General features: G+C 35.9%; 3 protein-coding genes and 1 non-coding gene across 4 annotated transcripts; all 4 read right to left on the reverse strand.

Annotated features, from left to right (window-relative positions):
- Positions 1-1,051: 1,051 nt before the first annotated feature.
- LOC113691007 (protein LIGHT-DEPENDENT SHORT HYPOCOTYLS 10-like) lies at positions 1,052-2,061 on the reverse strand. Its single transcript, XM_027209174.2, has one exon. The coding sequence runs from the start codon at positions 1,857-1,859 to the stop codon at positions 1,257-1,259; it is 603 nt and encodes a 200-aa protein (XP_027064975.1). The 5' UTR covers positions 1,860-2,061; the 3' UTR covers positions 1,052-1,256.
- A 4,022-nt stretch (positions 2,062-6,083) lies between these two features.
- LOC113691163 (small nucleolar RNA Z279/snoR105/snoR108) lies at positions 6,084-6,194 on the reverse strand. The gene has a single exon (XR_003448575.1). It is a non-coding gene; the product is annotated as a small nucleolar RNA Z279/snoR105/snoR108 (small nucleolar RNA).
- A 3,780-nt stretch (positions 6,195-9,974) lies between these two features.
- Positions 9,975-11,726, reverse strand: LOC113690961 (EP1-like glycoprotein 2). Its single transcript, XM_027209111.2, has one exon. The coding sequence runs from the start codon at positions 11,670-11,672 to the stop codon at positions 10,302-10,304; it is 1,371 nt and encodes a 456-aa protein (XP_027064912.1). The 5' UTR covers positions 11,673-11,726; the 3' UTR covers positions 9,975-10,301.
- A 5,050-nt stretch (positions 11,727-16,776) lies between these two features.
- LOC113691091 (EP1-like glycoprotein 2) lies at positions 16,777-18,389 on the reverse strand. Its single transcript, XM_027209289.2, has one exon. It carries the CDS (start codon positions 18,348-18,350, stop codon positions 17,004-17,006), a length of 1,347 nt encoding a protein of 448 aa, XP_027065090.1. The 5' UTR covers positions 18,351-18,389; the 3' UTR covers positions 16,777-17,003.
- Between the last annotated feature and the right edge of the window lie 4,773 nt (positions 18,390-23,162).

Genomic DNA, 23,162 nt, shown 5'->3' on the forward strand with positions numbered 1-23,162 from the left:
TCAGGCTTCTTTGCCTAAGCTGTACAAACTTAAATGCTGCTCTATCAATAAAATTCATCTCTTTTGCTCCCAAAAAAAAAGGACCTAAGATGTTGAAAAGGATGCACAATTGAACATCGGATATGACTTGAAACGTGGGATTGTAAGAGTAATAGTACGAGAATTGCTTGGAGTTTCCACTATATTAGATATTACAGCTTCGAGCTGAATAGGCTGCGCATAGTTCTTAACCACAAAATTTCATCATTTCTTCAGGACTTTTGGCAATAACTTCATAGACTCAACATAGCTATAGGTGTTGAGTTGTTGAGTAATAGAATTTTCGTTCTCTTCTTAAAAAGACAAAAAGGACAATATGATTCAGGTCTAGATTATAATGACGTACAGCAAAAACCAAAGAAAATGACACTCCTGCTAATTTGAACTAAGAATGGAAGATTGTTAAACAGGGAGACAAGTAGAAGAACTGGATTTCATCTTTCATTCATTTTTTTTTTTTTTTGCAAACTTCTAATCTACACCATCAAACATGCATCTAATAGAAGCACTTGATATATTTGTAAATGTATTCTTTTTTTTAAGAAAAACATAAACCTACGTACAGTGTGCACATTAATTATATTAATAGTTAGCCCTATCATAATTAATGGCAAGCACAGGATAGTGCAGAATCATAGAAGAGACGAGGCTGACAAAAGGAAAAGATTTAATTTTAGAAAACCACCAAAAAGAAAAGAGTGTGGGAAATAAAGGAACAAAATAAAACATAGAAGCGTTGCATGAGTGCCTATTCGTGTTTGCCTGGGAAAGAGGTAAAACAAGAAGAAGCCTAAATTCTTGTTAATTTGAATGTAAATGCTGATAGCCCTTTAATTTGTTGGTTATTCTAGTATACAACCCTGCCTTACTCCCAAGTCCAACGAGCTAGCATGCAAATTAGGGTTTTGTAATGAGGCAATGAATCCCAGATTTTCAAGAAAGAAATCAGATTAGCCTAACCAGTTCGAACCTCATTCATTTTTGGGCTCTTTCACACAATAATCCAGATAAATTCTGCTCAAAATAGTTGCATTACCAAGCAGTATAAGACATAATACTGGAATAAAAGTATATGTGACACTTAAACACATTAATTTTTGTAGATAAAGATCTGGGAATATAGTACTAGCCCATCTCTATATTATCACAAGAACATAGCATACTCAATCTCTTAAAGCAGCAAAACTTATATGAATTTACTTTACCACAAATAGCAATCAAGAAGACTGCATCTGAAAATTGGAGCTTTCATTGTTTGGCTTCATGGGAATACTTTTCCTCTTCTTCTTCTTCTTGTACGGGATACCACGAGCCTTAGCTTGGGAATCTCTTACCTCGCGAAGATAAACACGAATGGCGCCACTAGCAAAAGGGTTTTTATCAGGTAAACCACCATTTTCTTCGTAGGCAGCTCTGAGGCGTCCAATGAGTGCATCAAGGCTTCCCCAAGCTTGCCTGAGTGGACAAGTGCACGGCCCTGCTGGCTCAGGATGGCCGAAAAACACGCAACCTTGCAAGTGCACCTTAGTCTTCCCAAACTGGTCGAGATATCTCAGAAAATCTAACACATGGTTGAAGTTGCACTGCGACAACGGAACTGGAGGCCTCTGATTCCTCAAATACTGCCCAAAAGTGTTCCAATCGCGACGTTTTTGAGACTCGTACCTGCTCAATTGGCCTTGAGCTGGTTGCTGCTGTTGATCAGGATGATCATGAGTTGCTGGTGCTTGTACCGCTGAAGCTGATGATCTTGATGATGATGATGATGATCCTTCTCCTAATTCTATAATTCCTGGGTGACCATGGCTACTAGACATCATGTTTGATGCACAAAATTTTTTTTTTTTTTGGGGAATTAAGGAGCTTAATTTGAGAAGGTTTTGTGTATGGGAAAGACTAAAGAGAGAAATGCAAGTGGAGTTAGATGCAGATCAAATCATGGGACTACTGAGGAGACATGGTATGGGACCAAGGAGAGTGCTTTAGCTCTTCTTTTTCTTCCTACATCGCATTATTTTCTTCCTTTAATGGTACTATTAGTATTAAGAATGATTTTTTATATTTTCCATTATTTTTATAATTGTACTGGCATCATCAGAGCAATCATTGTCAGGCATATTAGCAAAATTTGGCACTATGATTTGAACCCTTAGTGACTAGGTGGCCACCGCAAGTAACTCAAGTTAGTAGATTAGATTTAGAGCTTGCCATGGTTAATTCTAGATGGTTAATTATGCTGCAATACAAGTGGTGATTGAGATCGTGTCACAAAATCAAAAGTACATAATTATTCGTTAGTGCAAATGTTTAAAGTGGTGAAAAAAGTCGTCATCTTGTTAATTAACTAAGATTTTAAGGTTCAGTCATCGAGTAATTCAATTTCCAACTGGCTTCCTATTAGTTTTTAATTGCTGGAGTAGTGATTAACATAGTTGTGATATAAGATTTGGTTCGATTGAAAATCCAAGACCGACCTCCATTAATTAGTAGGTCGAAACGCGAAAAATGAAAATTTTTTTTTTTTTTGTTTCTGTTTTGGAGGTCAGTAGCTAGTTACATTATTATTAATTAGAAAGAGAATTGTAAGATTGACATGGGAGTATTAATTGCCCGCACGAAATAGTATGGAAAAGTATCTAGAACCTTTAACAAGTTGAGAAAATGAAATAATTAAGTTTTTCTTCTATTGTTCAATTTACAAAGTGAAATTCTCCGTTCTTCTCAAATGATGCACCGAAAATGAAAGAAGGAAAGAGACTAAACAGGCAATTGTAATATATATAGCTGTGACTGCTTTTGTTGTATTTTAGTGATCATAGATAATAGTTGTTTAGATGGAACAAACGATTGATAATATTTATAGTAAACCTTGTGATAATTAGATGAACGGTAGCTGGAAGGTTTCATAATTTCACTGAAGATTTGTCCTACAATTGGAAGGTTGGGCTTAAAAATAATACCACTAGTATTCTTTGCAAGTGTCAACTTGGTTAGACTATCATATACTTTTGCAGACACTACTCACGTCTCTCTCTCTCTCTCTCTCTATATATATATATATATACACACACACACACACACACATAAAACTTTCTTTTTGGGTGTGTTTTGGCCAGCAGAGGGGGAAATTAAAGAAAAGGGGTCTAAAACACTTTCTTGAATGTCACTCTAGCTTGTTTTTAACCATTTTAGTTAAAACCCTTTTGGAATTTGACGCTATGGGTTAAATGGTAGGCATATTTCTTAATCTTAGCTGATTTGGTTGACTCCCAAAGATTTTGCACTATATAATAAGGAGATCCCACTCTATAAAAATCACTAAGCCAAACGAGCATCATTAGCACCCCCTATCACAGTATAACACACAAAAGTGACAAGCCAAATTGCTGCCACTTGTGTATACAAGGATCGATCCCAGTCTTAAAAAGTGACTGGTAGGGCTGTTACCCTAGCAATTTTTCCTAGGTATCGATTGTCAACATAGTCGTTGCCATCACCAACGACTGGTGATAATGCTAAGAGATAATAATGTAATCCAATGGTACGTACCGTTGTTAGTGACGTTTTTGTTGTTGCTTGACGGCTTTCTGCTTTCTGATTAGTTTGCTTTTTGGAGTTTCTGTCTGGAAAGGAACACATAAGATTTGAAATTTCTTGCGTACCCTTACTAGCTGTCCCCTGAATTCAAGCTAATTGCTTGTCAATTCCATTTTGGGTGCATGCATGCATTTGTATAATGGCCCTTCACACTACCTCGTAGGGTCCATTTTCTTTTCCCCATTTTTTTCTTGAAGAAGAAAAATCCCTCCCTTATTTTTCTCTTATTTTTCAATTGGCAATTTCTGAAATAGCAAGATTAGAACAAATTAATCTGAGATGTGAATATGATATTGCAGAGTCGAGTTATAAAATTGAACTTCTTTAATTTCCTCAAACAGGATTAGCCTCCGTTTCACATGGTAATATGTGAAACAAAAGCATTCTGCAATTTACTTCAGTAGTTATGAACGGGTCACTAGCTAGCTCATGAACCACCTCAGTCAATTAGTAAACTTTTCTTGATGCACGTGTACCAGACCGGACTCAATAGTATGATATTTGAGAAGTTTGAGTTTTGTATGAATTCGCCTACCCGCTGCGTACGTACGTACGAGTGAATAATTAATTGGTAAAGCTGATCTACCCAAAATTTCATTATAATTACGTCGTCAACAAATTCAGCACAACTGAAAAAACAAGTCTTAATGTGAATCATATGTCAATACAATATGAAAAACAATGGTATAAAATAATACCTCGCACCTCAAAAATCAACCTATCATGTACACAAAACGAAGCCACGCTACGCCTTCAGTCTGGTGGTCAAAGTTTTTGGTCGCGTGGGAGGTCAAAGGTTCAACCCCTTTCTTCGATTGAATCTCTACTCACAAAATGAGAATATGCTAGATCAGGTTATAAGAATCCTATCATTACGACAGAAAAAACAAAAATGTACACAAAATGAGATTCACAATTTTTCTGTAGATTACAATCTTCGCTCTCTAACAAGTTCAAACTTATATGCATCAGCGCTTCAACTTAGGTCCTTATTCCATGTTTTTTCGTATATCTTCAAATTAAATTTCCGTCTGATGCTATACACCACCATTTGCCAGTTACTACTGTATCTGCAAACTAATAGGCAAGATGTGAAAAGAAAGCTCCCTTGTCTAGCTTTCTTAACAACCACCCAAAAGGCGGAAAAGATTAAGAGTTAAGGAGCTTCAATCTGCTTAACCACTGGTGCCTTAATTAATTAGAGAATCAGTGCATACTGAAAAAGTGTGCTAATTTGTTGATGTCCACTTCAAAGATCCACTGGCTACGGACTGTTTGAGTCTTGTTCATTTTGCTGATTTTGGTAATTACTTCCGCCTTTTGAACCGCATAAACATGTTACTACTATTGTGTATTTTCTGGACTACTCTTTCACACATTCTCTCAATATATTTATATACGTAGCGATCACCACTGAATACTGATGTTATAGGAAGGTATTTTTCGAGGGGTTGAGACAAACGAAAGAGCAAGAATTTATTTGTAGGAGATTCTACCGTCTTTTTTATGTATCATACCCTCGTCTTAAATTTTCTGTTGAATTGTAGAATAAGTGGTTTTAATTTTAGATTATCATCATCATCATTGAAAGATATCAATTGATAGAATATTTTCCAGAGAGACAATACAATTCTCCTTTATTTTGATCTAAAATTAGGGGTTCAAAATCTCATCAACTTTACAAAAATGCTTACCTATCATGTCTAACTCTAAAGCACCCTAACTACAGCCATGGCAAAGTGCAGATGCCCTAACCCAAAAAAAAAAAAAAAAGGGAGAGAGAGAGAGAGAGAGGTGGTTGAAACTTGAAAGCAAACTGATGCTTCACAAATGAGAAAACAAGGATCTGTCACTGCCAGACACATTAACATTTGGAAGCATTCATATTCTCAACTACATATCATCCCAAGTATCAATTGTCGAAAATCATCCGGTCATCACACGTAGATCAACAGTAAAAGAAACTAGTAGAACGGAAATATGAAAGAGTAAATTATCTGAGGTTCCAGGTTTCACCGTTGAATGAATTTTGGTTACTATATATTAGTTCATCTTTATCGTGTGTTAGTTTCCTATTTGATGATTACTAGATCTCAAGATTTTAACAAAACACTAATAAACCAAGGAAGTCTTTGGCCAAATTTGACAAACTTTTAATTTGCATTAGAACTGGGAAAAGTAAAGGTTCACTTAATCGGTCTAAGAGGACAATTAACATTCTAAAACTTGGTGGAGAGAAACTAAAGGGTGAAAAACTTAAAGTCTTTTCCTAGTGGTATTCAAAATGGGGCTAAATTTCACTTTGATCCCTTAAATTATAGATGCATTCCTATTTTGGTTCTTAAATTTGATTTTTGGATACTTTATCCTCAAAAGTATGAAATTCATCCACTTTAATTCTTAAACTTTCAACTTTTGATACTTTACTCTCTCTCTCTTTTTTCCAAGGGATCAAATTGGTGAAAAAAAAGGGAGTGCTCGGGTTGTTGTAACAGGGCTTTGGGCCGGGCATCCCTCTCACATGTTTAAATACGAGCTTTGACGACTCATCAAATCCCTGTAAACTGTTTGAAGGATCATAGATACTTTACTCTCTAAAATTAGAGGGAGTACCCGTGCATCACGCAGGCGTTTGGTGATGTGGTTAAAAAAGATTTTTCATTGGACAAATAATAGTATATTTTGGAAAGAAATAGTCATCAAATATGACAAAATTAATAATAGTACATTCTAATTGTAGCACACACTTGTACACTTCACTTTATTAATGCTTTTACAATTTTATTATTTCCAAAAGATCTCTACAAATGTCAATTGAATTTCGCTCGAGAGACGACATAAGTTGTTTCAAATGAAGGAATACCCTCCAATGGCTAGTTATAGCAATGTGTTAATTGTACAACATGTTAATATGTTTTGTGTTTATTGCACAACAGAAACAACACTTCAATTAAATATGTCTATAACACCATTTCACTAATTACACCAACACATAAGCTTATATGAGTTGTAGTCGATGTAAAAATGGTTGCAAAATAATTCCATATTTCAAAAACACCCAAATGTTTCCAGAAATCAAAGCTTTAAATGTACCAAAATAAGGGTATTTTGGTAAATATATCTAAATACATGTTGCTCTCAATTGTACCAAAAGTTTTAAAAAACTACACAACGTTCCACATTCTCAAAAAGCACCTATCCATATGGTTGAAATTCAAATCCTCTTTAACCACAAATCATTTTATATAGTATAAGGATATGATATTCATCCTATGGATTTATCATAACTGACGGAATAGTAAACAAGTGATGATCAAAGTTTAAAAACTGAAGTGTGATAGATTTTGTACTTTAAAAGATAAGGTGTCCAAATTTGAAATTTAATAACTAAAGTAGAAGTGCATCTATGGTTTAAAGATCCAAAGTAAAATTTAGCCTTCAACATAGTAATTTTTAATTCATTATTGCCTATGTTAGTTATGCAATTAAATAAGTAAAATACATTGTTAACCCTTTTCTACATGAGTAAGAGAGATAGTTATACATGTTAGCGTGAGTTTTTGCAGTTTGTTCGATGTGTATAATGAAAAATGAAGGACGAAAATCACATAATTTAGCATCTTTAAAATGGTTTACACATCTTATGAACATGTTTCATATATGAGCTTTACGCACATATGCAAAAGTACATAAACCATGTGTTGAATTTTCCCATATATTCTTTTTTCTTTTATTTTCTTTTTTTTGGCAAGATATAAGCCATAAGGAATTAATAGCATATGCAACATTGTGGTCTTCATTATGCTTACTTTGAAACAGTTGGGGTTAAGGAACATGTTTCAAACTTTTCATCACATCACACCACGCTATCACAAATAGTTTTGGACGAGGTGAATTCCGAGTAACTTCTAGATTACCAGCAAAAGCACCTGGGAGGATCTTTGGTAAAGAACCACAATCACGAAACGAATCATACTTTATTTTGCTTTAACCTGAGTAGTCAACCTGATTTGATCTCAAGTCCACATCTTTTCTTTCAAGTTTTTGGTTCACTTCACTTAAACAATATTTCGCTATTGATCAACAGAAACCGCTGAAGAAGACAAACCTTAAACTAAGTATGAAGTTTTGCCATCTTTATTTGTTAAGATGAAAGACTATCTCATGGGAATTACTAGGAAAATGGAGGGGAAGACATCCAACTGTAACAGACATCGGCTGAACTTTTACAGGAAAACTTGGTACGATTGCAAGCAAGGGGTTGTAAACCCCTAACTTTGCACCTAAAAGGACCTTAAATTATGGCCCTCTTAGCTAGTGGCCAACTCAGCTTAGAGTGTCACTCTGTTTGTGTGTCAATGACAATAGTACTTCCTAGTACTTTTTTTCTTTCTTTCTTTCTTTTTTTTTTTTTTGGGTAAAAACCTCGAATGGGATGCCAGTCATTATTTCATTAATATTTTAAAACAAATTAAATTGGAGGGGGGACTGTAGGCTGATCTCCCATACAAAAAGCGAATGCGGCTTGCTAGTACTTGCCCCATGTTTTTTTTTTCTTCCAAGCGTGGCAACCTCAAAACCAGGATTTATTTTCATAATAATTAATAAAGAAAATATGTCAAATTTTTTATGAAAATTAAATTATCGATTTCAAAACTAATATTCAATAGCACGTGGATTAGTTAATTCAATTAATTCGATGCATAAATTTTCATGGGATTCAGTAAACATAATATAAATTCCATCGTTGCAAGATCATCTATATAATTCGGCGAAGAATGAACTAATAGTGGGATTTTCTGATAAGCTTATAGAATCCATTTGTGAAAGACAATTCAGCTACTAGAAGGGGTTTAAAATCCCTATTTGAATTTTAGGTGTCTGTACATTCAATTTACTCTACGGATAGAGGAATACATAGGGCTGAACACAGTAAAATAAGAAATTGAAAGGTTTCATTGAAATTGAACTCCCATCGAAAATTCATAGGGTAAAAAATAAAATAAAATCTTGGTAAAACCTATAGGTAGAGATGTACGCAAGTCGAACTGCTCGCGAGTAGTTTGGTCAATGGCTTGATTTGAACTCGGTCAAACCGAGTTCGAACCGAGTCTCGAACTACTCGAGTACACATTCGAGTCGAGTTCGAGTCAGAATTTTGCAGCTCGTGGCTCGACGAGTAGCTCGTTAAGCCATATAATTTAAATAATATATATGTATTATAATTATAAAATGATCGTTATGGATATAATTTATACTGAATTTACAAGTAAAGTGTAGAGTCAAAAAGCTTGATTACTTTAGCCAAGCCTTATCGAGTCGAGTCTCGAGCTTTTAAAGATTTCCTCGAGTCAAACTTGAGTTTGAGATTTTTCTACTCGATCGAGCTCGAATTCAAATTATTTATAGGTCGAGTCGAGCTCAAGTATAACAATACTCTAGCTCGACTCGGCTCGATTACATACCTACCTATAGGTCACCAATCAAAAATTCAATAACGGACGGGACCAATAACAGTTGTCAATGAAAGTTTTTGGATTGAAGGGAATACAGCACATTGAGGATGAATACACTTGTTTCTTTGCCCGAATATGGTCATGAAAATTGGCATGTCGACGATTTCTAATCCGCCTAATACTTTATGTGAAGCCCAATTATGAGATTGTCAATTAGTCCCCAATCACTACAAGTGCTTGCTCACTAAAGGCCCTTGAGGTCCATGAGGAACGAAACCTTGTTTGAGCCAAGTCCAAGCAAAACTGAGAGAAGTCTGATTTTTTAATATTCAAACGATTTCGTTCTAAGATGCAACACAATATTATCTTATAATACAGAATTTGTACCTTGTAACCCATCACTATTTAAAAAAGAAATATGTCCAGTTTTTTATATGAAAATAGGAAACAAAAGAGCACAACCTCTTTTTTTTTTTTTTTTTAACAAACCAATATCTTAAGAACTGAAAACCAGATTAATTCCGGATCAAGCTTCTTCTTCTTTTTTTTTCGATTTAGCATATCAATGATCAATCACTATTTTAAAGAGGAAACCGGAGATAATGAAATAATGTAATGTATTGTAATGGGAAACAAAGAATCGAGCCTTGACAAATTGCTACGGAAGGTTTGATTCAACCACAAGATTTCAAGGCAGATCAACCCTTGTATATCCCTTGCCAAAAACAGAAATATCTAGCATTAGCTGCAACTGCGAGTTGGTTGAAGACAACTACCCTATTTATTTCCACTTCAATCGCTTTTTGATAAAGCATTAATTAGCAAAACATATTCCTTTGATTACTGTACAAATGCCTCCCAAAATTAGTAAGTACGGAGCCATCAAGAAACAAGGTATTCATTTCGGTTTAATCATCCAAGAAATCAGACTTGGCAAATCAAAAATTTTTCACAACGGACCTTCGAGTCCTACATAATACATGTACTAGTTGAGAAAACCATTATTAATAATTGCAGAGGGCAATTAACATTTTTTTTTCTATTCTTATTCCTTTGTTAATGGGACATGCATAACACTATACTCCTCAATTGTTCAACAATGGAAGAGCATGCATTATCCCACTAACCCCAATTACAATATAAAACCACAAAAACCTACAGCAACTCCCCCTGTTGGCTTTTCTTTAAAAAGCAACAAAGTTAATTTATTCAGAGTGAATATTTAACGTATGCAGTAGAAGTGTTCACGTCTCTGATGAAAGTCCCAAGCACTGGCACGAGCAAACACTTCTTCGTATCTTCCTTGTAAACAAACCCTTTACATCTGCAATCCTTGCTGCACTTATCTCTGCAAGCTTCAACTTTAATCGGACCTTCTCCATCACCAGTAGATTCCCTATTCAAGAAATGCTCCGCCGCAGCAATCTTGTAATAATCCACCTTAGCCTTGGCCGCACACGGCTTCAGTTTTGGTGGTTGACAATCTTCGCTCCACCCCAGAAGACCATTTGGACTAGGACACGCCACACACATTCCCATTTGGCACAAACCGAAGGAACCACATTTTGATGGCAACCCGCATTCTCTAACGTAGTAACTCGAGAAAAATGCAAATGTCTCTGACCATCTCAGATACGGGACTTTATCAAAATAAGTAAACACTTTCACGTTGCCATCAGATTGAAGCCTCAAGAATGAGAGTGTTGCATTATAATTCACCTTTCGGAGAATTACTGTGTTAGCAGAACCAACAGGGAATGACTGAAGCAGCCGCCTCCCGCTCGGCGTTGGACTTGGAGTTGGTGGTGATTTTGAATCCTCAAATGTTTGAAGAAGCAGCTCCCAGCCTGCAGATTTAGGGTCTTCATCTATGGGGGTGGTATTAAATCTTACAGAACTATATGCGCTTCCTTGCCAGCCATTATAGTTGACAAGCTGGCCAGAGTTGTTTAAATACAAGCTGAAGCCTGAATTATCAAGCACAAGGCTATACCTTCCATCCCTTCCATCAGCTTCAGACGTACGGCTAACAAGCCGGCCATTTTTCTTGACAGACATGCCGACCAGTAATGTATCGACTGGATGATCAAAGCTTTGCCAAATGAACTTTCCCTTTTTATCATACAGCACAAGGTTGCCATTGGGCAACAGTTTAATGCCCGTGACGCCCTTGTTAGCTGTGTTGGTCTGCCAGGCGACAGTGCCATCAACGTCCGCGAGGACTAAGTTTCCATCGCGGCCGAAGGAAAGAGTGGCATTTTCTTTAACGGGGTGGTTGCGGTTGGCATCCCAAACCCAGCGCATTAGGTCTTCGTCGCGTGGGATGCCGGCACGCATGCCCAAGATGAATTCCCCTGGGGTGGTGTTGTAGAAACATAGACTGAATGGGAATGCAAAGAAGTCGTTGGAAATAACGCGATACCCTGCATCGTATTCGGTTATGTAATCTCCGAATTCACCTTCGTTTATGATCTTGAAGGTTGCATTAGCTGGCACTTGAGCTACAGTGCTAGCAGTGAAGAAGTAGAGAATGAGAAGACTGCTTAAGCAGACTGAAAATGAAAAGCTCCAAGAAGACATTAATTGGGATTCTTTTTGTGTAGAATGCCAATGGAGAGGAAAAGAAAAGGATTGAGATTTGTGGGACAAAAGTGTAGTCTCATGTTTTGGTATTTATAGTTCTTCTCCGGAAAGTTTTACCTTCATCGGAAGCTATTGGCGCGTTGAAAAGTCAAATTGAAGGATAAGATTTGAATAGTCAATGTTGACAACTGCCAAGCGCAAGCCAGATCACTACAGTTCTATTATACGGCATCCTCTACAGTTGTTGTCTGTAGACTCTGTACCGCTAAAGTGTGTAGAACGACGAAATTTCTTCCGCAGCCCTAGTCAACATAGCTAGATACGGGGAACTAAGATGTGAGTATTTAATTAGTGTTCAATCTAACCTTGGTCTCATTCTAGCTGAATAGCTTGCCCCTTTGGCAATTAAATAGGGTGGGATTGTACATTTTGTCAACTAATTAAATATATATGGCCTGAAAAATTAAAGTAAGCATTTTGTCCTTATTAGTTCAACAAGTTTCTAGAGATGTTGTTGATTAAGAGCATACATGTATATTTAATTACGACCTTCTCTCTTCAAATCTTATGATCGCAGGGGTTGCAATGTAAATAAAAATTCAATCTAAATAATGTCGAGTTCTCCTTAGGCCCGTCCCCTTCCCCTTAGTGTAGGATAGATTAGATTTATTGTCTCCGGCAAAAAAAAAAAAAAAGAGTTCTCTTGACATCCTACTGTATCGCAACGGATCTTCTGTCCCATATCCTGTGCCACTCTCTGTCCCACTTTTTATTATATTGCTATTGCTCCTTCACAAACATCATATTTTAATTCTTTTTTATTTTCTTATGATCCAATAACTATTAATTGAGTAAAAAATAAATATAACAGTTTCAAAAAACTAATATATAATAGAAAGTAAAAAAATACAGCAGAAAATTCATAAAAAGTCTCATTTTTTATGCATTTTGATTTTTTGAGTTTGTTAAATTTTGTGTATTATTCAATTAATAGTTATTGGATCATAAGAAAATAAAAAAGAATTAAAACATGATGTTTGTGAAGGAGAAATAGCAATATAATAAAAAGTGGGACAGAGAGTGGCACAGGATATGGGACAGAAGATCCGTTGCCTGTATCGCATTAAGGTCTTTTTTTTTTTTTTTTTTTTGGTTCTTTTTGGAAGTTTAACATACATCATCCCATTATCATTATGTTCCCATTCCTATATGCTTTTCAAGCAAACCAACGTACAAAAACTGCAATGCATAGTCTAAATGGACCACCAATGAGCTGTAATATAACAAGGAAAGGAGGAAATATTGATTGAGCTTTGAGCACAACGATTCAGACGAGGACCCAGTCGGGCAACCGCGAATGGTCTTTGAGATCAATTACGATGACGATAACGAAATGGGATAATGCATGCATGGACTCTGGCGGTCTGGCCTGTCCCACTTATCCACACCCTTGTTTCTGCATACATGATTGACGATGGCTTCTCAACGATACGCTACTTACTGCTATCTGATATCTGCATCAAATGATACTCAAATTTTATTTCATTTCCACAGCAAATGATGACAAAATTTTCCCTTTTTAAGTACAAGTTGCATTTCGACTTACTTGAGAATGACAGATTTGATGTCTCAGAGAAAATTATTGTAGAAATAAGAATTGTGTGTGAAATAATGTCGGTGCACAAAAAAATCAATTTGTTTTTGAAATTTTTTTCAACAGCTTAAGAATTTTTAAATTTAAGATTTTGGATTAAATATTTTATTTTAACCGCAAATGGACCGTTGGTCAACGGTCATGATTTGAAGGTGCAGAAAAAAATAAATTTTTTTTAATTCTATTGTCGCGCACAAAATTTGCGGCGAACAAAAATTTTTTTTTTCTTCTTAAAAGCCGCATGCTAAATTTGACGCGAAATTTGTAGACTGTTGATCCATTTGATCAACGGCTGGAAAATTGCCGCAGATTCATCTGATTTTTTTATTTTTTGAAACCGAACGTCTGATGTATGGCAAGGAAATACGTACACAAGGCCACTTGGGATCCTCGGTGACATGTTTTCTATGTCAATCCAATGTCACCTAAAATATTGTGCCAAGTGTCCTGTTATTATTTACACTTATGTTAAACCAAACCAAGCTGAAGTATTAGAAAATTAAAGTATAAATAATAACGGGACACTTTGCGCAATACTATAGGTGGCATTGGATTGGCATAGAAAAACATGTCACCGAGGATTCCAAGTGAACAAGGCAAGGCTTTCAGGGCAATGCGGTGTAAGAAAAATCAACAAATTCATGATTCTGAGAAAAAACCAAACCGTCAAGGTATAGGAAAGCAACGGCAAGCAAAATTGTGTGCTGCGAAGGTCATAGCCCAAGGTAATTGGTGGAATTGTGGGGGAAATGACATATGCAATGTTGGGACTATTTACTTCTAATTATTAACAGAATGAGTTGGGGTTGAGCCCTTTTCCTCATTTCTTTTTTGTCAAAGAAAATGGTCAGCCATTCCTCAACGATGGATGAATAAAGGAGGAAAATGTCAGCATCATACGGATAAATAAAAAGCCTCTGATTATTGCATATTAAAACAACGCAATTAAGGAGGAGCCCAGAATATAGCGCTGTAACATTTCCACCATTAATTGGCATCTGCTAATTAATTAATTGATTTGAGGCATTGCTGAATACGTTAATACTCTATCTCGGAAGAGAGGAGCGCTTGGAAACTTTTTAAAGTTAATTACATCTGATAATTAAGCATGTGGCCACATTAGACGGGCGTGGTAGGCAGTACAAGTCTCTTTTATCATTTGCGGCGACTCTTAAATTAGAAATCAATCCCAACCAACGTCACTTTTGTGATATTTTCGAGTTTTCACAATACACTGAGAAATTCGCCAATTAACAGCATGTCATATTTTATATATAAATATATATATATATAAGTATGATAGTATATAGGAACCTCGTGAATTTGTAAATACTTTTTTTTTCCTTTTTTATTAAATTATAGTAAGAGATAGTATAAATTTCGATTATAAAAATTAGACTTGGCCTAATTACTCCATCATTTTTTTTTTTGTATTAAAGAAGAAGAAGAAGAAGAAGAAGAAGAAGAAGAAGAAGAAGAAGGAGAGAGACCCATCCCGAGTGCTGCTATATAGCATCAATCATGAACGACTTTAAGTGGCGGTGGAGGCCGGAGGAGCCATAATTGATGCATCAAAGTATGGCAGGTACGCGCATTGAAGCTCTCATAATGAACCAAACCAACCTCTCTTCTAAGGCTGAAACCCAAATCCGAAGAAACGTAGGTTTCCAGAAAACTATTAATGCGAAGGAAAAAACGTTTTTGACAACTTGAACGGAGAAAAACAGCAATATCATATCTTGGAAGAGCATTGCAATTTTAATTAGATTCGTATAGAAAAGCATTATTGATCCAGAAAATAGAATATAAATAAGGCATACAAGTACACATGCATGCGTTCCGGTTTAATCTATCAGAAGGGCCCTCCCAAAAAAAAAACAAAATACTGGTCTGGGCAGCATCAATTTATAGTAAATACACCATCCAAGTCTTACAATCAAAACAGAACACAATACAACATTAACCATGGCCACCACCACTGCATTAAGGTTCGGTGGGGTGGCTAATTTGCCACAATTAAATGTGGTATTGTTTAAAAAATTCAGACGGATGTGTAGTACAGCCGTCTGGTCCGGTGACGGTTCAGTCCCTTCGGAATTATCCCAAAATCTCTTCGGGCCCTTCTTTCTCCCTAGTATAGGAAAACTCACTATTTGACGTATGCACCAGTGGTGTTGACATCTTTAACGAGAGTCAAAAGCACTGGCACAAGCACACGCTTTGAAGTATCTTGCTTGTAGACATATCCTTTGCAATTGCGATCATTGGTGCACTTGTCTCTGCATGCTCCAAATTCCATCACAACTTCTTGACTATCCGGAGACCACTGGTAATTCAAGGAGGATTGCACCCCATCGAGCTTGTAATATGTTGCCTTAGGTTTCTTCCCACACGAGCTCAACTTTGGTGGTTGACAGTTTTCTGTCCATGCCAAGAGCCCCTTTGGTGTAGGACATGCCACACACATCCCATTTTGGCACAAGCCAAAATTACCACATTTTGATGGCAAAGCACATTTTTCTGTTTCAAAATTATACTCCGAAAGAAAGTGTAGGTCTCCAGCCATCTATCAAATCTGACATTGTCATAGTAGGTATAACTGTATAAGCCTTCACATTGCCATCAGATTCAATCCTCAGAAAAGAGTATGTTGCATTGTAATTTATTGTACTGAGCTCTTGAGCTGCATGGGTTTTGACAAAAGTCCATTCCTATTAAGTGGCATGTCATATCCCTGGTCATTGTGACTGTGGAATCCTAATTCCTAACCAAAGAACTGCTTAATAATTCTAACAATGTCTGACAGCCCCAACAAAGCCATGTACCTGGTCCATCTTCAAATGGGCTTAGCAGGTTGTAGATAAATGGATCCGCTGCCTCACAAGTTTCATTTAAATTCATTTCACAGGTTTTTTTTTTTTTTTTTGATAAGTGGGAGGTCTCTGGATTTCTCATTTATATTTTTTCCCTCCTACCATCTGCCCATCTCTTTCCCCTTCCATGTTAGAGTAAAATGGTCTTTTCAACTTGAGGTATCAAACTTTGGTTTGAGGAAAGGAAAATGAATGGTTTATAAACTTGGACTCATTGGCTATTCAATAAATTGGATAAACCATTCTAGATCAGTGGATTTGGATTTCGACTAAAAGTTAGTTGAGACAGTTCTTGAACTCAGGTTGTGACACAACTTTTGTTACGCCATATTTTAATTTAATCACATCATATATGCAACTTAATGCAGGTTTGCAAAAAATTATTATAGGCAAAAACTTTTTTTATCAACTTTAATTGAGAAAAATAAGAATATCATGTGTAGGAAGAGCTACAATGCTCGATTGGTATAGAAAAACATTATTGATCTAGAAAATATTAGATAAGACATATAAGTAGACATGCGTGCATTCCGGTTTAATCTATCAAAAGGGCCTCATAGAATAAGAAAAGAAAAGCAAAACACGAATCTGGGCTGCTTGGATTTATTGCAAATACGATACAAGTCTTGCGATCAAACCAGAAGAACCATAATTAATACAATATTGCAGAAGCTCAACAAGAAGCTTCTTTATTCGGCACATAAAACTCTCAAAGCATACTTAATGCTATGCTAACAATTATCCAAACCAAGTTTTAACTTTTAATAGTTTTTTTTCCTTAAGTTAAGGCTTTCCATAAAATCAATATTTGACATAGGCACTAGTGGTGTTGACGTCTTTGACGAGAGTCAAAAGCACCGGCATAAGCAAGCACTTTGAACTATCTTGCTTGTAGACAAATCCTTTGCAATTGCAATCATTGGTGCACTTGTCTCTGCATGCTCCAAATTCCATTTCGACTTCTTGACTATCAGAAGACCACTGGTGGTTCAAGAAGGATTGCACCCCATCAAGCTTGAAATATTTTGCCTTAGGTTTCTTCCCACACGAGCCCAACTTTGGTGGTTGACAATTTTCTGTCCATGCCAAGAGCCCTTTTGGTGTAGGACATGCCACACACATCCCATTTTGGCACAATCCAAAATTACCACATTTTGTTGGCAAAGCACATTCTGTTGCCAAATTACTTGGAAAGAAAGTATAGGTCTGCATCCATCTATCAAATCTGACTTTGTCATTGTAAGTATAAGCCTTGACATTGCCATCAGTTTCAAGCCTCAGAAAAGAGTATGTTGCGTTGTAATTTATTTTACTGAGTTGTTGAATCCCATCAACCTGTGGTTTTGGCGCTGGCGATTCGAATATTTCAAAGATAAGGTTCCAAGCTGTTGGAGTAGGCTCCCACGTCGAAGGTTGGGTGTTAAACCTTACAGTACTTCCAAAATTCCCCGGCCAACCATTGTAGCGAACTTGTTGGCCAGCGTTGTTTAGATACAAGAGGAGGCCATCATCTCCAAGCACTAAGCTGTACTTTCGATCGGAGCCATCAACATCAGAAGTTCGACTGACAAGCTTGTTTACGCCACTCCCGCGAAGGGACTGCCCAACTAGTAACGAATCAACTGGATAATCAAAGCTTTGCCAAATGAACTTTCCCTTTGTATCATACAGCACAAGGTTGCCATTCTGGAGTAATTTGATGCCCGTGACACCCTTGTTAGCCGTGTTGGTTTGCCACACAAGGCCGCCGTCAGAGTCGGCTAGGACCAAGTTTCCATCCCGGCCGAAAGAAAGGGTGGCGTTTTCTTTCACGGGGTGGTTGCGGTTGGCGTCCCAAACCCATCGCATTAGGCCCTCGTCATCTGGGATGCCAACACGAATGCCAAGCACGAAAGAAGTTGGGGTGGTGTTGTAGAAACACAGTCTGAAGGGGAATGTGTAGAAATCATAGACATCATTGGTTATGATGCGATAAGTTGCCCCATACTCAGCTGTGGGTACGAAATTTTGGAATTCTCCCAGTGGACCTGTGTTGACAATTTTGAAGGTATTGTTTGTTGGCACTTGAGCTCTGGTGCTAATGGCCAAGAAACAGAGGAGGAGGAGAATGCTAAGACAGGGTGAAAATGGAAAGGTACGACGAGCCATTGGAATTCTTTTTGTGCAATAAGGAATAAAGGGCAAGCTAATCAGTTGGAAATGGAATGAGAGATATGAAGTGGGTTGTAACCATTTGGTATTTATAGATTTTTTTTATTGGTTTTTCTGCATACAATTGTTGAAATTTGAAAACTGATCAAAAAAATATTGAAAATTGAAATTTGAATTTCAACGTCAAAGTTGGTAACCTGCAAACAAGATTGAGCATCCATCTAGTAACATAGTATTACATAATTTTGTTCTATGTCGTTTTGGTTGTCAAATGATTATAATGTACAACACAATTTTTTATAAGGGAAAACGAAACAAATAATCCCTTACATATTACTTATTTAATCATTCACATACATAAAAATGCAAATTCATCCTTTAAATATATAAGGGATAATTTTAGAAACCTCCCTGAGGTTTCTAATAATTTCACAAAGCTCCCCTTAATATTTCAAAATTACACATACCTCCCCTATTGCTGTAAAAGTACTCTACTACCCCTATATAGGATACTTAATGACTTTTTCTTTTTGGAAATTTCAGAAATTTCAAGAAAAACTAAAATTGACTTGTTTTTTCTCTCTCTCTCTCTCTCTACCTTACTCTTTCTTCCATTTCCTTTTTTGCTAAATTCCTACCACTCATTCCTCTCTACCTAATATTCTTCCTCCAATTCACGACCAAATTCTATCTATTATCCCTTACCCGTATTTATCCCCCTCCTTCCCTTTTTCTTCTTCTTCTTTTATCTCTATTCTCATCTCTTTTTTGCAAATATGATCAAGTTCATCCTTTTTATCCTTTTAATTCTAAGTGTAATGGGTTTGATTTTTCTGCGTCTATTTATTTTATCCAATGTTAGTTGATTATGGGTGATAAAACTTAGTGATGTCAAAAGTCAAGAATTTGAGGGATGGATGTGCTTTAGAAATGGGTTGTCGAAAAAAAAAAGAAGGCTGCAAAAAGAGAAAGACGAGAGATCTGTGCTATTGATTGTTGATGAAGTGTTAGTTTTGGGTAAAAGTTTGAGACTGAGTTTTATCCAATTTAGCACCAAGTGACGGATTTAATTAACTTGTGTAGTAAATGTAGCCATGTAGGGGTTGGGTTATTGGACATAAATTAGGCTATAGTGTTTTAAGTGCTAGAATTATTGAAATTTATTTTGATTTAAATTGGGGTGTTTGCTTGGCTTTTGGGGTGGAGTTGTTTGGAATAAGGCAATCATCATAGTTGAATTTTTCTCCAAACTTTTATTTTTGGTAGAAAGAGTTTGTTGGCTCTGGTGTTAGAAGAAAAGCAATCAACAGAGCTCTTTTATTTTTCCTTTTTATCTTTTTGACAAAAAGGGTAGTTTAGGATATTTGAAGGAATTGGTAGCCTATTGGACATATTTTGAAGCATAAATAGTGAAAGCAAGGTAGGTGTGTGTAATTTTTGAAACCTAAGGGGAGCTTCTTGTAATTGTTAGAGACCTCAAGGGAGGTTTATGAAATTATCCCAATATATAAATTGCATCATGTTTGTCTGAAAATTCATTTTAGGAAATTCTTTTTTTACCTGAAAACGCCATGTGGCTACCAAATGAAATATTTCAAAGATAAAAAAGACATTACATACTCATGATTTATCCATTTTTTTTTGCCTTTTTTCCTCCTCTGTTTTTGCTTCACCAACATTCAAACAGCAAATCCTAGATCCACCACCATAGTCCGCAATTTCCAGATAACAAACACTATCAAATATTGTTTAATATCCAGAAATTGTAAATTACGGAGATTTTGCTACAAAAGCCTCATTGCTGCCGCTATAACAAGACAAACGCCGCTATAGTTTGATAAGCATACAGAATAGAGGATTTGTATGCTAATTAATTTTCTTTTTGTTTTCTGAAAAAGGAATAATATTAATCATTCGATCATGCAATTCTAATAGTGCTTAAATAATTAGATTAGATTGTGGTGCGATTGGTATATGTCAGGAATGAATTTGCATCATTTTGATAATGAGCGATTAAATAACTACAAATGCGACTACTTGTATTTTTTTTTTTTACAATATCGCAACACATCATCTGTCCCGCTTTTTATTTCACTCCATATCTCAGCTTTTATTATAGTGTCATTTTTCTTTCACAAACATCTTATTCTACTTCTTTTTTATTTCCTTAAGTTCCAATAACTACTAACATATTGTAAAACACAAATTTAATCATACAAAAAAAAAACAAAATATCACTAAAAAAATGAGATTTTTATGATTTTTTTTGTTGTACTTTTTGTTTTTCTATTAAGGAAAATGATCGGTTTCATTCTTCACATTTCACAAAAATATTCTTTTCATCCCTCACTTAAAAACCGAAGCAATATCGCCCTTGACATTTAAAAACTGAAGTTCTTACATCCCTGAACCCAAATTTCAATGTGAATCAAACTACCAATCAACTTGATTACAAATTTTGGGGATGTAATTGGTAGATCACTTGGTTAACTCACCTTGATATTCATGTAAAATTTAACGAACCCAAAAATAAAAAATAAAAAATTATAACATAAAAAAGAAATATTAATCTTTCCTACATTATCATTATATACACTGACGGTGACGGTTTTATGTACCGCCATATCATTTCAATTTAAATTTAAACACCAAATTTTATATTTATGATACGCATCTAGATTCGCAAGCGGATATACAAACGGTGTATGAAAAGATTTATCCAAAAAAAAAACTCTACTATTCCAAGACAAAGAATGGCCTTTTATGTTATAATTTTTATTTTTTTTTTGGTTTAATAAATGTCATGTGAATATGATGAAATTGACTGAGTGATTTATCAATTCTATTTCCAAAATTTATTACTAGGTTATTGAATGGTTTGATTCAGATTCAAAATTAGGTTCAGGGATGTAATAGTTTTAATTTTTAAATGTCAGGGACGAATTTGCTTCATTTTAAAAGTAAAGGACGAAAAGAATATTTTTGCGAAATGTGAAGGATGAAATAGGTCATTTTTCCTTTCTATTGTATTATACTTTTTAATATGTTGAATTTTGTGTTTTACCCTTTAGTAGTCATTGAAACTTTAGGAAATAAAATAAAATATTTGTAAAGGAGGAATGACAAAATAATTAAAGATGTGACATACGATAAAAGAGGTAGGATACAGTGGGTCATAATATGCAAAAAATGGCAAGTATTAAGCTACTAAAAATAAATGGTAGAAAGAAAGTCCACTTTTGGAAGTTTGAAGTCAATATAGCAGCTGAGTCAAAAAAAAAAAAGTCAATATAGCAGCCTGTAGATGTGCTGCAATCCCCTTAGAACCGGGCTCCGTGTCGTCTTCACCCTTCACTAATTAGCAACTTGAGCACATTGCAGACAAACCTTTCCTCTTTGCCTTTGGGGTTAGAAGATGGGAAAACGCGTCTGCTTCTTCTATACTTTTGGGCTGTAACGCAGCAGCATTTAGCAACTGTAATGAAGTTAATAAAGTTTAACAGAAGGATAACATCAAGGTTTTAGACAATTATCCTAGATCCAAACCTTCCAATTGCCTGAACCATAAAGGACTTTAACATCTTTGGCTCCCGGTTTGAGTGCGCTAGGCTCAAAGATTGGCGAAGAACGTTTGGCACGGTTAAATTGAAAACCAGCATTAAATGGTGACAGTCCATTTTGTATCCTTCCATTTTTTTTTGTTTGGATCCATTTTGGTTCTCTTTTGCATGGGCGCAATCTGTAGCAATAGATGCTGATGCAGATCAGCAGATGGATGCTTCCAGTTCCATATGGGATGAATTGTGATCAAAGTATTAATCTATCCTTATGGCTTTGTTTCATGTTTACCTGCTTGGCAATGAGAAAAGCCATGCACGGCTTTCTTTATTTGTTGAGAGACTGATCACATCAAAACCAAGAGATTCATCACCTCAAACCGCGCATGATTTTTAATTTATCAAGTCAGTCAAGAATTGTGTGGTAGCTTTGTGGGCTGGGAAAGTGGGAATGCGCCAGAATTTGCAGATTGGTTGTGGTCCTGTGGAGTGGACCTGCGCGCATTGCTAGCTTTGAGTGATTGGAAAAGTCGGGCGAATGGATAAATATTGAATACATGCATGCATGATATAAAGTCATTAGCAACCAATGTCAAATAGTCATTGCAGAAGACTTGTGGGTTCCTCTTTGATGTCTTGGACCATTTCGATATGTGTTCTTTGAACATAATTGTGTGCTTATCATTAATGGCATGATGGTATAATCTTTCTTTCCTGTCTCTTTTTGTTATGCGCGCAAGAATGATCAACATCGACAAGTTTGCTTGCGGTTGGTTGTTAGATGCACGATTTTGATTTACTTATTTGTTTTTGGTAAATAAAAGTTTGATTTTAAAGGAGAGGAACATAGTTCAGGCTAAGGCTCTGTTTGGTATGATATAAAGTATTTTCCTTAAGAAAATATTTTCCATGGAAGTTCTTTTCTGGGAAAATATTCACATTTTTCAATGTTTTCTGATGTTTGGTTGAAATTTTTAACTACATTTTTATTATCAAAATTCAACTCCTTCCGCCACTCGCTTTTCTCTTCCACTGCTGGAAACCGATCTTCCTAATTCCTACCACTAAAAATAGCAGAACCGCTCAAAATGGAATAATCCAAGTCAGGCATAAGGACAATTCGTTGACTCATAACTATTGGCGCCATAAAAGACATTACCAAGCTAGACATATCAAGACCATGAAATGGCTGGTGATTAAGGTCAATCAATGAAAGTGAAAGAACAGGCATAAATATCTTCTCAAGTTGAAG

The sequence above is a fragment of the Coffea arabica genome, chromosome 5c, assembly GCF_036785885.1.
Source record: "Coffea arabica cultivar ET-39 chromosome 5c, Coffea Arabica ET-39 HiFi, whole genome shotgun sequence".
NCBI classification, from domain to species: Eukaryota; Viridiplantae; Streptophyta; class Magnoliopsida; order Gentianales; family Rubiaceae; genus Coffea; species Coffea arabica.